At 42.6% G+C, this 16,791-nt stretch overlaps 1 protein-coding gene across 1 annotated transcript; it reads left to right on the top strand.

Moving 5' to 3' along the window:
• The first annotated feature begins 3,112 nt into the window (after positions 1-3,112).
• On the top strand, positions 3,113-15,988 carry cdc42ep1a (CDC42 effector protein (Rho GTPase binding) 1a). Its single transcript, XM_039788949.1, has 4 exons — positions 3,113-3,297; positions 9,463-9,573; positions 11,795-12,792; positions 14,226-15,988. The coding sequence occupies exons 3-4, from the start codon at positions 12,321-12,323 to the stop codon at positions 14,945-14,947; spliced, it is 1,194 nt and encodes a 397-aa protein (XP_039644883.1). The 5' UTR covers positions 3,113-3,297; positions 9,463-9,573; positions 11,795-12,320; the 3' UTR covers positions 14,948-15,988.
• The last annotated feature ends 803 nt before the right edge of the window (positions 15,989-16,791 follow it).

Genomic DNA, 16,791 nt, shown 5'->3' on the forward strand with positions numbered 1-16,791 from the left:
CATCTTGGCCAATGTTTTGATAATTGTGTAATCCAAGGACATCCAATCTAACAAACTATAAATCACCTGATGCTCTAATGATATGGTTGATTGAATAATTAAATTAGTATAGTAATACGGAATACAACAAGTAAACACGTTTCACTTGTTTTTGTCCAATCATAGTCATTTTTTAAATGCCCAAAACAGATAAACAACACGGATAATTTCCCCCAAAAGTTCCATCAAAGTGCAATCAGTGTGAGAAGGAGTGAACAGATGGACAATGTGGAGACCGGGAGGTACGCCTACTGATTGAACATGTTCTGGTTCAAATGCAGCAAAGTGTCCTGGATGTATTTTGGTAATACATACATGCTCTGAGCCAATCAGAAAGAAGAATAGTGGATTTAGTCCGAAACTTCCTGTAAAAAGACTGTGGATATTTAAAAAATGCAACAGCTACAAACAAAGGACAAAGTATGGTGAGGTAAGGAAGGGTGTTGTCTGAAACTGAATGATGGCCGCTTTCAGGACTGTGTGTGATTGTGTTTACTTCCGCCTGCCTGCCTGCGTGTGAGCTCATAAGTGTGTTTGTGTGTGTGTGTGTGTGTGTGTGTGTGTGTGTGTGTGTGTGTGTGTGTGTGTGTGTGTGTGTGTGTGTGTGTGTGGTATACCAGGGGTGTGGGAGGGAGTAGTAGCACTAAGAGGTGGCATGTGGCTGTGGTGTTATGGGTGGTGGTGTACGCTGGCAGCCTTACAGGCCACCTCAGAGCTTTAACGACAGACAGACTGACCTGTTAGAAGCCTTTGAGGGCAGCGTGAGGATGCTTCTGTTCCTGTTGATAAGGCACTGTTTCCTGTTGGCCAGGTCAGCGTGGGACTGCTCACATGTGCACTTTATGGGGATAACAACTCGGACGGCTGTTGTTCTCTGAGTGTTGGATGAAGTTTTACAGCAGTCAGTTAATTTAACTGAAGTTTAAAGCTGAACCTGCTGAGATGTTAAAAGTAAAACTCTACTTACCTGATAATCATAGACCTCAGAGTGAGTCTGCAATTGATGAAAATCAACATATCCCTGTAATAGCAACGCTACACTGTAGATTTACTGTTTGCTTAAAGGAATAGGCCACCGTTTGTTGAAATAGGGCTTATCACGGTCTATCCTGGCTGTAGATAGGTGGGCCAACGCATTTTTTGTCTAAGTGTATTAGGTTGTTTTTTTGTCTTTTGTTGGCTCACTTTTACTCACAACATGCTAACCGGCAACATAGGATTCCATTCACTACGCTAAGCTAACTAGCGGTGGCGCTGCTGGTGTTGCGCCGGACTAAAACGATGCATGCACAAAAAATGCGTTGGCCCACCTATAAGCCCTATTTCAACAAACGGTGATATCATGTGGTCACTTAAGAGCAAAATACAAAGTGGATCAAGTGGATCATAAACAGCAGTTTGTGAGCCATTGGTCCAGTAACTCACTAGACTCAACTTCGGTTTCCTTTAGTTGAATCTTCACGAACATGAGCCAACTGTCTTTTTTTGTTTTTACAGGATTTCAGTTTTCAAACAGTTAGGCTACATGTAGTCCCTCTTTTGCCAGACCCTCCACCAAAGCGCGCTGAAGGAGGGTCTGGCTACTACACATAGCATTCTGGGATGGGAGGAAAATGTGCTCTGGTTTAATGGCATTTCTTTAAACCAATCAGAATCCTCATGGGCGGCACTAAACTCTGCAAAGAGCCGCTGCTAAATAGTCGTGCGAGAGAAAATTCAGATTGGACAGATAGTCTAGCTAGCTGTCTCAATTTACCCTGCAGAGACCTGAAGAGCAGTTAACAATAGTCCTCATAAATCCACCGAATTTAAAATTCCAACACAAAGAAAGCGGAAGGAAACGGAAAATACAGTACATGCATCCGGTGGAATTTCCTTCGGCACCGGAGCAATCACGGAAGTGGAATGTTAAAGATATAGACTAGGCTACATGAAACATTGACATCATATAAATCTGCCCATAGTGCAGTTTTAGCTTCCACTGTGAAGTTTTCAATCACAAAAGCTAGGCTACATAACCACTACCATATTGGTAGCTATAATTTTATACGTAAGATTAAAATAATATTTATACATTTTGGGAATTAATTATTTGTTTTTCTTGCAGAGAGGCGATGGAGAAGAACGGTACTACTTTCGTATCTGTCCATTACAAATGAAGCTGAAACCAGGCGACGATAAGCGTAGCTTTAGCATGGCATAAAGAAATGGGGGAAACAGCTAACTTGGCTCTGTTTGAAGGCAAACAAATCAACTGACCATCACCTCTTAAGAAATATTACAGCAGAGGCTATTCCCCTTCAGTTTTTGTACAGATTAAACAGACGACATTAACATGTTCATTAGTTAGTTTTCGAGGTGCTTAGGCAGAGCCAGGCTAACCGTTTCCTTGTTTCCAGCTAAGCTAAGCTGTCTCCTGGCTGTAGCTTCATAACTGTACAAACATGAGAGTGATACCAATCTTTTTGTGTAACACTTGGCAAGAAAGAAGAAAAAAAAGCGTATTTCCCAATCCATCACACTATTCCTCTAAAAATAGCCTAGGTAGGCTACAACTGCTCATATTACCGTTGTTTATCTTAAAAGCTACTGTTTTATTGGTGTTAGCTCGATGCACGTAATCTCTATAAAGACAGTCATTGTTAGATTTAAATAATGTCACACTGACATGTGGTTATTGGATATTAAGGCAAGCTGAGTCATTATGAAACAATTTCATAATTATGTTCCCCTCTAGCTAGAAGTCAGCGGATACTCAGCTGATTCAGTCTGATGATAAGAGTTGGTTGGCTCACTCTCTTGTTAAAAGTGTATTCTTGACTCAAAATGTCGCTTTTTAAAGGAGCCTCAAAAAAGTGCCCATTTGATTTAGAGGCCATGTTACAGCGCCGCCTAGTTTGGCTGTAAAAAAACACTGCTTCATTTGTTTACTTATGTGCTTCAAATCGTGTTGACAAGCCAATTGGCATGTTTTACAGAGACATCAAATTGAAGTGTTAACCATGATGAGGCAGTGTGGGAGCTTCCCGGTGCGGCTCTCTCTCCGTCTCTGATGGTTTCATTGGCAGGCTATTTGATCCACACAGCCCGCCCCTTTCCTCCGCGCTGCGCCGCTCAGCACACCCGGCGCACCAGCGGGACAGTCCGGCTGCACCACCGGCTCTCTCGGACCACGCCAACCGAAAATACATTTGTAATGGAAAGATAATTAAACCGGAGTCAAGCAGTCTCCTGTTCCTCGTGTCGCATTTTCCTTGGGTGAGTTTATATTCAATTTTGACGTAAAATCACTCCATAGAGTTCTCAGAGAGACACTCTATGAGTCTGTAATAGGCTACTCAGTAACAAGTCAGTGGTGACTTTTATAGGCGCTATTTTAACTTCTATTTTATATCATGTTCATTTAGAGACTTTGAGTGAGCTTGCAGCAAGTACACTGAATCTGTAGTGACTTTTCGGTGCATGGCCTACTGAGCAGTTTATCTCTACAAAGTAATTTTATCAATGTGGGTACATATCATATAATATTCCTGTAACATTTGTATAACATTCCTACCAGTTGTTTTTTTTCACCTGTGATGTTTGTATTATATCCTCAGCTACTTGTCATTGTTTGGAGAGGAAATAACTTATCAATTGTCTGTAGATCTAGCCTAATTGTTTGCTGCATATTTTGGGATTAATTATTAGCCATGTTGTTTTTTTTTCTATTACTGAATAGATGAACTAATAGGTCCCCTGGGGGAGAAAAAAAGCCTCCTGCTGAGCAGAGAAAGAAGGCAAACATATTAGGTTTAGTTGCAGATAAGGTAACATTAGGACTTGTAAAAATGTTGACTGAAACCAAGCTCTTATCAGACCATGTCAATGGTCACACTGTACTGTGTGTAAGTTGTTTCAGTGTTGCAAGTGTCCCAGATGTCTGACTTGAAACTCAATCCGCTCTATAACTTGTTCATAGCTAGTCAGCAGCAGTATATTCTTGGTCAGAATCAACTCTGCCTGCCAGTGCTTAAATGTGTTTTTAATCACTATGCCTTGTAATCACAGCAGTTACACGACATAACCCATCAATTTTCATACATGTCAGTGAAATGACAGAGATATACTACTACTCTGATTTAGCGGAACATGACGGGGTGAAGTTGGTGGCCTCGAGGTGTTTTAGTTATGGAGACAAACAGGCAGCGCAGTGTTGGATTATTACAAGTTGGGGGCAGTGGCCTTCTGACCCCTACAACCTGCCAGCAAGCCATGACGGAGGCCACCATGTGAAATACCACACACACACACACACACACACACACACACACACACACACACACACACACACACACACACACACACACACACACACACACACACACACACACCGCCATTGATTGTTGGCCCGCTAAAGCCTGCCGATAATAAACATACACAGTGGTGATCAATCAAAAGCCAGCCTGCTTCAGAGATAACAACACAGAATCCAATAAACAATAAGCACTGATGAACTCCATCCACTTGTACACAGTGGAACTTTTTCATGGCTCTGTAAATCCCCCAGGCTCCAGAGTAGGCATACACAGTATATCCTCCTTAAGTACATGCTTTGATATTTCCATGTCGGCCTTCTGTATGCACTCAGCTCAGCCAGCAGCAGATGATTAACACATGTATGTAGTATGTTTCCTGTACATCCCCCTCATATGATTTACACTAATGATACGCTACTTGACGAAGTAAGTGAGTGCAGACATTCCCTGTGGTTTTCCTTTTTTCTCTTATTTTTTTTTTTTACCTGAGTTCAACATTCCTCTGAGGGGGGGACCCTTTGTGAACTTTGGGTGTCATTGACGCAACCTACCAGGAAGGGGTTAGTTGCAGAGGTGCGAACTCTGAATCTGGCTGCTGTGTTTGTTTTCACACCGCAGGCTTCCCTTGCTTTTTTTTCTTTTGCCACACATGATAATGTTGGGAAAACGGCTCCATCATGGTCTGCTGTCACCAAATGGTTACAACATCTAACCACGTGATCCAAACCCCCGAGTAAAAGAATACACCACGTTTTTTGTTTTTTTTTTATAAACTGATACATCAACAGCCAACTGGTCACTGCTGTCAGCTGCATGGAGGGAAATGTGGGCAAACTCTTAGTTATCATAGTTAAAAAATACTATTTAGCAACTCGCTTTAGATATTTTAGGATGGAGGAACAGATTTTAGTGGACTGCGTGGGTGAAAAAAAAGAGGATTTTTTTTGACCGAGCCACCATGATGATTTAGTTTGAAAAACAGGGATAGGTACAGGTCTGTTTGTTGATTGGCTGCAGTCCACAATGGAACTGCATGTGAACTTTTCAGATGATGATCGATGTGGATGGTTGTAATGTTTCCCCAGCTCTGGCTATCTGTTCTCCCTGAAACATATGAAACTTACCACACAATATTACAATATTTTGTGCTGTCAGTAAAGAACAGACAACAAAATCAGTGGGTTCGAGGCTTCATGTTGAGAAATACTAGAATTATGTTGCTCTTGCAACATTTTAGAGGCCAAATATCGATACTGATATCAATATTAAAGAAATATAAGCTGATATCCCTTTTTTTTTTTTATAAACAGAAACACGTATCCCAATGTTTGAATAGTATCTCTTCCAGTAAATTTAGTTAAAGCAAGAGTTTGACATGTTAGGAAATATGGTAATGTGCTTTCTAGATGATGAGAAGATAAATATCATCTCATGTCGGTTTGGTAAATATGAAGCTACACGCCAGAGCTGGTTAGCTTAGCCCAAAGAATAGAAACAGGGGGAAAAAGTTAGCCTGACTCTGTCCAAAAGTAATAAAATCTGCCTGAAGACAACAAAAAAAGCACATATTTCCCTGCAGGCACATCTTAAGCTCACTAGTTAACCCATTATATCTTGTTTCCAGCCTTTGTGCTAAGCTAACCAGCTGCTGGCTCTCTTCATATTTATTGTAGAGGCATGAGAGTAGCATCTATTTTCTCAATAACTCTTAGCAATCAAAAGCAACTGAGTGTATTTTATAAAATGTAAAAAATAATCCTTTAAAGACTTGTGACCATGATACAGAGCTGGAAAAAAATAAACTTGCCAGTGCTCTCTGGTGGACAAACTATGTAATGGTGACACTGTTTCTAAATGCTCTTAAACATATCGTTGACATTCTGTAAAGTGATATAAATATGCCGTACTGTATTGTATGTGATAAGATAAAATCGGCTGATAGAATCGGCGTACCTGTTTCAGTCTGTCTGCAGTGTCTACGTGCGCTCATCACTTAACAGGTAACCTGACCCTTTTAAAACTTCCTTTAAAGACCTGTAAAATCCAAAGAAGAGAGAGGAAATGAAAAAAGTTTCAGTACGAGCACGGAAGAGATATAAAGTGAAAGAGAGAGGCAACAAAGAGGGAAAATTGGGACTGCCAGTTCCAGCAGATGCAGGAAGCAGAGAGCCTCGGAGAGTATGGATATTTGTTGAAGCATGAAAAAGTTTTCTTGGCTGAGGAGGAAGTGTAGCCGTGTTTTGCTTGGATTCAGACTGAGCATGGACGGCGAAAATAGGAACATAATTGAAAGTCAAAGAGTGAGCCTTAGAAATGTGGCCTTATCTTGTATGTTTGTTCACCTGGTTAGCGGGGTTAGTGAGTGAAGGTCATGAGAAGACAGGCAGAGAGAAGGGAGGGGAAACACATCAAACAAATCCATCGCCGATTTGAAGTTTAAGACAAACCATAGCAGAGTAAACATTTTTGAGTTAAAATCATAAAAAAAAGAGATTAATGGGTGTGTGTGTGTGTGTGTGGGCCCAACAGCTGTTTCAGACTGCCTAAGTCAGTCAAGACCCTCAAAGAGAGGCAAATACAGAAGAAAAGAGGAATTGAAGAAAAAGAAATAGGAAAGAGCAGAGGAAAGAGGAGGAATCGGGAACCAGAGATAAATAAGAGGAAGGAGTGTAAAGTGAGAAGAAAAGGAAGGAAAGAGAAGACAAAAGAAGGAGAGACAATTAAAGAGGAGACATGGAACATAGAAGGCAAGAATGGAAAAGAAATGAGAGGGAACGATCCGAGAGAAGCAAAAAGAGAAAGAAAGAGGAGAAGAGAGAACGAAAAGAGAAAAAATTGATGATTCAGACTGAAACGTGGTTTCAATCAGCGGCGAGGTTGAGAAGAAGGATGTTTGATGGTCGTAATCGAGAGAGAGAGACTCAACCGACCGATGCTCTGCTCAGGAACGTGTTCGTACGTGCACACACCACACAACACACACGGCTCCTATTAGACTGTGGTTACTCTGGTTTATATCCAGCAAAGCCACCTCAAGCAAATACTGTACATAGTGACATGGAAATATTTTATGGGCCCGTCTGTTATGTATGATTGCACCGAAATCCCCCGTATGGTGAGTTGCCCAAAGAAAGCAACTCAAAGCTGCAGCAGAAAGACGAAGAAGGTTTCATGTTAAAAAAAAAAAGAGCCTTTTATCACAAAGTGGGGGCTGTAACAGAACGTTTTCCCATCAACAGCGATTAAGTCTGGTCTACTGATGTCTTGTTACAAGATTTCTGGGTAATTCCGTTTTCTCTCACAACCTTTGAAGATACCTTTTCAGATTTGTCTGTGAAAAGGCCTCGGGCTCCTGTTTTTTGGTTAAAAGCATTTAAAATGCATTTAAATGTCTTGGTGAAACGTGAAGCCATGCAGTGGTTGATATGAGCATTTAAGACCCCAAACAAGATCTACTGTATTTGACCAGTGTGAAAAGTCACAAGAGTACAAGCCCAAAGGCGTGACAACCAGAGACGATTCTATATCGACACTTTTCATTTACAGTATAGTTCCAGTGCCTCATTTTCGGCCGGATGTCCCTCACCTTCCACTTTTTTTGTGTTGGCATTCTAAACTTCGGTCGATTCGAGAAACATCCTCAGAGCTAGAACCGACAATCAAATTATATTTATCTTTAAAAAAAATTAAGAAATATTCTCATCACACACTGGACAGCCATTTGAATTCCAGAGCTTTCCTCCCAAAACAAGTTCCTTCCCCGAGGCTATTTTGCAGAGGCACTGTTGCTCCGCTCGGCGCTTAGTGTCGCCCAAGACGATTGTGATTGGTTTAAAGAAATGCCAATGAACCAGAGCACGTTTCTCGATACGTTTGCGAGACTAACTAGAGACTAAAGCCACCTAGCAGCTTTATGCGGTGCTTTGAGTGAGTGCGATGCTAATGGAAGCATGCTAACATGCTCACAATGTCAGGTCATAAACCATGTGTTGGTAGCCTGACAAGGCAGGCCCACACACAAGATGTTGGGTCTGGGAACACACTATTGACGGGGCTCAATCTGAGGGGCGGGATAAACGGTTGTCTTTCAAATTCCCTCTGCACGCAATAGGATAGCACTACAGCCAGGCAGAGCAACGAAGAAGGTAGCGAAGCTAGTTGATGGATTAAACTTTTGCCGTATCCGGTCGGCAGAACTCCGAACACATCTTCCTTTTTTAAGAATGATTTCTGTGCCGTTCTTTGTTCTTTTCTCAAAGAAAAGCTTAACGTCTACCAGAAGACCGCTGTTCCCAGCAGCAGCAGCAGCAGCAGCCATAAGCCCGCCCACCGACTCTATACACGATGTGATTGGCCTGACCAGAGTTTGGTTTTTCCAGCTCGCAAGCCAACGGAGAGTGCCTAGGCCCTCCTGGCTGCAAATTAAATTTGTGCGTCTAGATTTCTAGGCTAATGTGTTGGATCTGATGATGGTGCTAGAGAAAAACAATCAGCATAATTACTACCATTCATCCTGTGGTTAAAATGTACGTGAACCCAATTTCATGGCAATCCATCCAATAGTTGTCGAGACATTTTCATAGTGGCGCTAGAGGAGAAGTCAGGGGATCACCAAAAGATGCTACAAAACCAACAAAAGTTATAAATTATTTAAATTATAAGGAAAAGAAACAGAGATCAGATGGGTGTCAGTGGTCATCAGTGATGCTTATTAGTGCTGCTTATATCAAAGATGACCAATCTGATTATGATTCATTTTGATCGGATCCATTCACTGAAATCTTACTAGCTCTTTTATTTGTCTTCCTCAGCATGTATTGTTTCTTTTCTCTTCTCTCACGTTCCTCTATTGTTCTTCCCTCCTCCACTTAACATCTCAATCCCCTTGTTTCCTCTCCTCATCTGACCTTTTCTCTTCTCAATTCTCTCGCATCCATTACGGCCAACTCTATTTCTGCCCCGTTTTGCCATCCTCCCCCTTCACTCCTTTTTGTGAAAATGGAACTTTAAATCTTTTTTTCATCCCCTGCTTCCTTCCATCACTTCTCACCCCGCCTCGCTTCAGTTTGAATGGACTCTCTCCCTTGCCTCAAACTCATTCTGTGTTTTATTTCCTCTCTGGCAGGAATCAGAACCAACGGAGTAGCCGGCCAGGGTGGTAGCAGCCAGGCCTTGCCCAAAAGAGGCGCCCTGTCGGGGGTAACGGTGGAGATGAAGGATTAGAGGATAATCCAGGGTACGTCCAAGTCCCTCCTGTCGAGAGGCCCCCTATTCTTAGGGGTGATATCTAAAATGCAGGCAGGCAGGCAGGCAGGCTGCTACTGGGATTAAAGCATTAAACTTATTACCTTTTAAAGAATCAAAATATTGGGGTTTTTCTGTCCTTATGGTGCTTTTCAAGCCATTTCATCTGAGGCCTGAGGTCGCTGACTGCTGTATTTGTATAACTCAGAAAACAGAGGAGCAAGTGCAAAGAAGGATCAGTGAGAGGAGGGAAGGGGAGTTCAGCAGGATAGAAGCATATGTGCAGATAAAATTAGCTTTGCCCGTAAGATCCAGATACATAAAACAGGAGTTAGAGGGAGCGACCCCCCATCCTCGAGCTGTGGTCAAAGGTCTTTAACAGGATTACAGGCAAAGACACAACACCATGGTTTTCCGTAAGCACACAGCCAGAGTAATTAATGGCCCCGTGTGTATTCCTGTAATACTGTAGGTTATCAATTAGACTGAGGTTTTTCTGGTTTAACCTTATAGCAAGACAAACTATTTCCTTTACTCGGAAGAGCATAGAGCCATTGTGTCTGTGGCCGCTGTCGCTGGGGAGTTGTAATCAGAGAGGTGGCCTGTTGCTTTAGCGCTGTTCATGGGAACATGCACAAGGTCCCTGCAGGCTCACACCATCTTAGATTGAACATCACACCTCGGTACTGTGGTCCCTGGCGTCCCTTTGTGAGCCTTGATATGGCTCCGCTCAGTGCTGGTATGTGCCGTGTTTCCTCCCTCTCCGCTCCCAGATGCCCCTCTTAAAACGCCAGCCAGGGGAAGTGGAGCGGATGGCCTGGGACTGCGGTCAGCAGCAAATTAGAAGGGCTGCCTTGGACCTGACGCAATCCCCATCTATTGAACCATAGCAGGTCATTAATGAAGCCAGACGGGGCTGTGCATGCGTGGGAGGCCCGCCGGCATTTAGCTGCTGCAGTGGAAAGCTTTTAAAGAGAACCAGAGGTCCTTGTCAGGGCTGCCTTATGCTATCAAAATATTTTAGAATTGGATATCCATTACTCTGCTGGCAAAGAACAACACATGAGAAAAAGCCAATTTTTGTCTGCCTTCATTACAGACTTACAGACTGACGGAGGTAGGAGCTCCAAAAACTGACAAAAGACAGTCAAAGCCTGCCAGTCAAGTCAAAAATAACTGAATGCATCAATTAATAATACTATTAGTCAAATAATTAAGTGTACCAAGAAATATAAAGCTTTAACCTCTAATCAGTTGGTAAAAAATAGAGAAGGTGCAATGATGCAGCTAATGGAAAATAATGTTGTGGAGACAGAAATATGGTGTCCGAGAATGCTAATTTACGCTAGCTAGCCTACATTGTTAGCGTTAGCTTGTTGGCCAAAATGCTTTATCTACTGTTACGAGAGTTTATACATTAATGCTACAGAAGTATATATGGCTTATTAACATTACCCGCACAAAGGTCAGCTTCAGCTAAGTAGTTAGAAAAGGCTGGTGCTCATTGTATTTCACTCATAGCTTTCAGTTAAGCTAGCTAGCCAAACACATCTATCCTAAACACACACAATTAAAAAAAAAAATTAATAGAAACAGTTGGATGAGGAAAATAGGGAATAGATAAATGACCAAAATATAGGAAAAATAAAAAGTTGAAAGAGTAAAATACTCTTGCATGTAGACATGCAGTCTAGCAGTACAGCCAAGTAGCAGCAGGGATGTTCTTATCAGGACATTTTCATTATCTCTTCCTTCCTCGCTAAGCATACTTTGCCTGTTTATAAACAAATTTAAGCCCGTTGAATGAGGGCTGCTGCTCGGCTTTTGAAAAGCATAAGACTTTTCAGCGAAATGTAAAATGAACTTTGTGTAACCTTCATGCCAGACAAAATGGAAGCAGGAATTCCCTGAAAGTCCACCCATTTTATGGACAAAAGGCAGACTTTGGTTTGTTGCACAGAGGAGTGACTGTGGTCTAAATTTAGATGGTTCCAGACCAGCGGACCTTTGGAATCCTTAAAACCTGCAGAAAGACCGATCTAGTGTAGCTACATACAGTATTCAGAATAGGAAAGCACAGTGGTCTCAGAATCTCATCCAACACAGAATAAACTGCAAAAGTCATATGTTTCTCTCAACATCCCTCTAAATCAAATACATCCCTGTCTACATTTTAAAGATAGATGTTTTCCCCCTGTTTTTACTCTCCATAGATGGTTCCGTGGTGCGACCGCACAACCATTTGCAGCTGGACTCCGACCTATTTCTGAGCTGATGTCGACAAAGCCAAAGCCCAAGGCAAGCGGGGGAAACCAGGCGACCTGACCACACTCCAACTGGCCCGGCAGCTTCCAGGAACACAACTGCACAGTGTTCTCCTCAATTTACGACCGTTTAATTCAACCAGCTATGCATAACAACGAGCTACAAAGAGTGGGACAGAGTTTGGCCTGCACATGATAAACAGAGATAATATTCCAGTGAACTATTTGGCGCTGCAGGCCAGGAGTCCAACTTTTCAGAAATTACACGGTTTCAAGATCTTGGAATAACCTTTCAGATGACTTTTTAGGTCCGTACTTTGGACAGCTCAACTGTAACTCATTCTGGCATAAATCTAAGAAGAGAAACATTGAACTTTGCTTGCTCAGTTTTGTCTTTCAGTGGTATTAAAGGCAATTCCAGACATTGTTTAAGGTTGATTTTCAAGAAATATTAAGCCACTTACCTCTTGTGACCATGAATCTTCAGGAAAAGCTGTCAGGCCTCAAAGGTCTGGTCTCACAATCCCACAGCAAGCGCCGCTTTAAAGGCGACCTCACGCTGGACATGATCAGCCCTCCTCTGGGTGACTTTCGCCACACCATGCACGTGGGCCGTGGCGGCGATGTGTTCGGGGACACCTCCTTCCTGAGCAACCATGGCGGCACGGCCAATGGGAACAATGGGGAAACGGATTCTATCTCCTCCCCTGACAACAAGATCGGAGCGTTCTTCTCCAGGACGATCCGTCAAATCCGAAGGGGGTCTGACAACCGACCCACGGGAGGACCCAAGGATCTGTCGCCGCCGCCTCCCGTCGTTTCACCCATCATCAAGAACGCCATCTCCCTCCCCAGGCTGGATGTGGATATGCCCAATGGGAGTCCCACTGCTAAAGTGCTCTTCCCCAGTTCTCAAAGCACACCAGAGGAGAAGAAAAGCTCTTATGGTGATTATGGGGATTTTCTTTTTTATTAAAGCTGCTTTGATCAATACTTTTACACCAACAATGGAACAATCAGGGGTAGTAAAAGGGGTCGTTAAAGCGACGAACCCACAGAGAATTATTACCCAAACTTCCCCTCAGGTCTTGACAGTTTTTTTTTAGCATCTTTAAGTTAGATGCAGCGGGCAGCTGTTTTAAGCAAAAATGCTCAAATAAACCCACTGTAAGTTTCCTGCACGTACGAAAATAACATTACTGTTGTTACACAAGATGCATTGTGAGTGGTCTACTGAGGCTTCTGTTTATGCGAAAATGTGTCGTTTACAATGAATTTCTAGTGTTAAAATTGATTGGGTTGAAAAAAGCTGTTGCTCTTTAATTCTGAGGGACTAACACCAGCAGTGTCAGTGTCTTGGATCGCTGAAAAAAGTCCAATATATCTTTACTGGAAATTTCTTGACAGGATGTCATGTCATACATTTTTTTTTGCCCAGTCTTTCGAGGATTAAGAAAAATGCCCCATCAAATCCCCCAAAATGGCCCCTAAGATTAAACGTAGGCGTTTCTTTTAAATGATATGGCCCTGTTGCTGAACCAGGTGAAACACAAAGGTCCGACGAGTTCATCGGTGTGAACTGAAAACTGCAGAGAAGTGGTAACATTCTGAAGAGCTGCAGTGAAACTCATCCATCAGTTCTACCCAGTAATCAAGACAGATTTGCCCCAGATGTCCTCATGAATCACCTTGGCTCATAATCAGCACGGCTCGCACTGATAACACACAGAGATCCAGACAGAGCTGGCAACAAGCTGTCTGAGAGGCTCACATTAACACCACGCTTATGGCTCATACTGTCTCACCTCCCGTGTGTGTGTGTGTCTGTGTGGATTTACAAGTTTGTGCGCGCTGACATTTTTATCTAAAATCTTCAACAAAAAATTCACAATTCAAAGCGTACTTTCGTAGTGATATCTGGAGCTACTTTACTCTCCAGGAATTATGCAATATGACACATGGATGGGAGAGTCTGCAGGTTTTCTTCCAACCAAATCCTCCATGAGCTGGTTTCACCGATTACTCCTTTCTTGCTCTCTGGTTAAAGGGTGTTAATCTGTGAAATCAGACGCTATTTTCTTTGGTTGGTATAAACCTCCAGACTCTCAGGCCCTTTGCGGCTGGCATCAAGAGGTGCGGTGGTAATTTTAGCCGTTTGGGTCATGGTGCGAGCGTGTGACTCCTTAAGTGATCTGGCAGTGAAGGGCAGATGATTCACTGTTTACACAGCAGAACAACTCGGCACTTACTGGCCTGCCATCGTCAGGCAGGATGTTCTCCGATGGGTATACATCGCCCCCTGTTGGATGATAAACCATGTGAAAAGTGTGACTGGATTATACAAAATACCTCATGCTGAATTTCTGTGTCTTCTCCTCAGGTCTGGAGTCTGGTTTCGTCACTCTGCCTCGCCTCTCTCGCTCTGAGCGCCAGCAGCCTTCCATCTCCCTCCCCACGTCCTGCTCCCCGAACATCCACCGCGGCTCTCTGACCGACCCTACTGACGCCATCTTATCCACCTGCCCCGCCTCCATCGTGACCTCTGACCCCAAACCCACCTACACCGCCTTCTCTGACTCCCTTCCCTCCCTCACCTCCTTGGACACCTTTACCTTTGACCTCGGGCCCTCCCTCATGAGCGAGGTGTTCGGCCTGATCGACGGCCACCCGGGGGAGCATGGCAACGCCTGGGAGGGAGAGGAGGCGGGGTCAGCGTGTGGGTTGACCAATGAGGGATCAGAGATGGACTCGGCTACTATCTCATACGTGGATTCCCTGCTGAGGGAGGACTGCGGGGGCAGGAAAAGCCCGCATGGGGCCGAATGGGAGGAGGAGGAAGGGATGGAGGTGAACGGAGTCGGGCTTTCTGTTAAAGTAGCTGATGTGGCGATGGGGTCTCCTGAACGAGCGCGGTTTGGGATGGGGATGGAGAGCGAGCGGTTCCAGAGTGCTACAGATGTGCTCGCGCGCCACTATGGCGTCAGCCACTTAAAGGGACAGAGCAGGATGGAGGTGGCCGATTCAATGATGATGATCATCAGCCAGCCCAAGAACAAAATGTCCTACAGTTACATGGACGACGAGGATGAAATTAAAGTCTGAGCCGAGATGTTTTGACTAAAAAAAACTGTCTTCTCATGTATGATTTAGCTCTAATTTCCAATCAAATCAATCATCTGAAAAAAAATGTTGTGGTCAACGAGGCCGGCTCTTTTGACAGGATGACCATGACAACTACAATCCAGTATCTTCGGTATTTGATTCTTTACTTGTATACAATCGTGCTTCAAGGATGTACAGTTTTGATGCCAAAAATTTTTTGCTGAATGTATCTAAAGGGAGTGAAAGACTTGATGCTGCACGTTTCCAAGCCCTACACAGAGAAGAAGTCTTTTTTTTTTTTTTCAAAAAGGTCAGGATTTAAAAGGGACTGAAACAAAGAGGAGGTGTGGCAAGAGAGGATGTGCCAGAGAATGTAGTTAAGATCGTCTCAAAGGAAACACAGACATGACACAATGTAGAAGCTACAAAGCCTGTCGTTCACTTTACACTTTTCACACTTCCTCACATTCTAGGGTGGAAAGATTCTCTGTGCTATTCCCGTCGGCCACTAATGAGAGAGGAAGTGGGGATTAGAACAATTGGATTTAATCTGATTACAACCATTGGGCCTCACTACAATCTCCTGTCATCTCCTTTCACTCAGGAATACATTACCAGAACACAAAAAGGAAGGGAAATAAGAAATCTAGAATCTCAGGCCTCATTAGATAAACCAAAGAAACACAAACATCTCAGTTATTAAACTACATGGACTGAAGGAACATGACAAGTCATACTGGTATTTGCTAGTTGCAACTAAAGCTGAACCATATAATTGCTCACTGTATGCTGCAGACCTTATATATAGAGACTCCGTGCACCTTTTGTGATTATGTCCGACTCCTGTATTGCTTTTCAATTGTCATTTATGTGTTCTTTTATACAACTGCACATGAAAATATTAACTGACCTCCTATAAATATGTTCTTACAGTATGAGCACCTGCAGTACATAGTGCAATTCACTTCCATATGCTGCAGTCAATACCAATGATATATTATGATGATATAAATTGACAATAAAGATGTTTCTAATTAGGTTGAATATGCATTTATTTACATAGTTTAATGATTAAAGTTGGATTAAACAAATATTCCACACACAAAAAACTGAATGTAGACCTGAAAAGTGGTTGTAAAACGTTTTACATTAAACCTCAGTTCATAATTAAAGTGATGGTTCAGAATATTAATACTGGTCTTAACACTTCAGTTAGTATATGAGCGTTAGTGCTGAATGATGGCTTGGTCGTAGGGTTTATATAATGAACCCCATTAATAATGCAATGATAGCAATTTTTTTAAAAGAATATTTTAAATTTTTTCAAAAGTTTATGTAATTAACACTTGCCTGCTGGCTTCTGCTCTCTGCTGTTGTTGCTGCTCTGTAAACAAGTGAGACATGCTTAATTAAATCTACAAAGTACACAAAAGGATGCAACAAAAATATTTTTTAATTTAACTTATTTTTTAAAGTAAGTGCTGTAATATAACTAGCAGGAGACAAGTAATAATTGAGGTAAGTTTGGAGACATTACCTTATTTAATCATTAAATTAATACATATTTTTGTTGTATCTCTTTTCGGTGTAGTAATTTATAGACGTCCCTAAGCACTCGTCTAACTGCAGGTAGCAGCAGCAGCAGCAGCAGCAGAGAGCAGAAGAGAGCAGGCAAGTGTTCATAAACTTCTGGTGTACTTACAAACTTTCCAATCCATCGTTTTATGAGAGCATAACCTATATATACTAGTGTAGACCTTTGGTATCATTTCGGGCATTATTAGTGGGGTCATTTAAGAGATACAAACGTGGGTCCATTAGCCCCGCGCTAAGCTACTCAGCGG

The sequence above is a fragment of the Perca fluviatilis genome, chromosome 21 (assembly GCF_010015445.1).
Source record: "Perca fluviatilis chromosome 21, GENO_Pfluv_1.0, whole genome shotgun sequence".
In the NCBI taxonomy this organism is placed as follows: domain Eukaryota; kingdom Metazoa; phylum Chordata; class Actinopteri; order Perciformes; family Percidae; genus Perca; species Perca fluviatilis.

Coding starts and splice junctions, on each gene's coding strand:
- cdc42ep1a (XM_039788949.1), top strand. CDS start 12,321: ATGAATCTTCAGGAAAAGCTGTCAGGCCTCAAAGGTCTGGTCTCACAA. Junction 12,793..14,225: donor GGAGAAGAAAAGCTCTTATG/GTGATTATGGGG, acceptor TCTTCTCCTCAG/GTCTGGAGTCTGGTTTCGTC.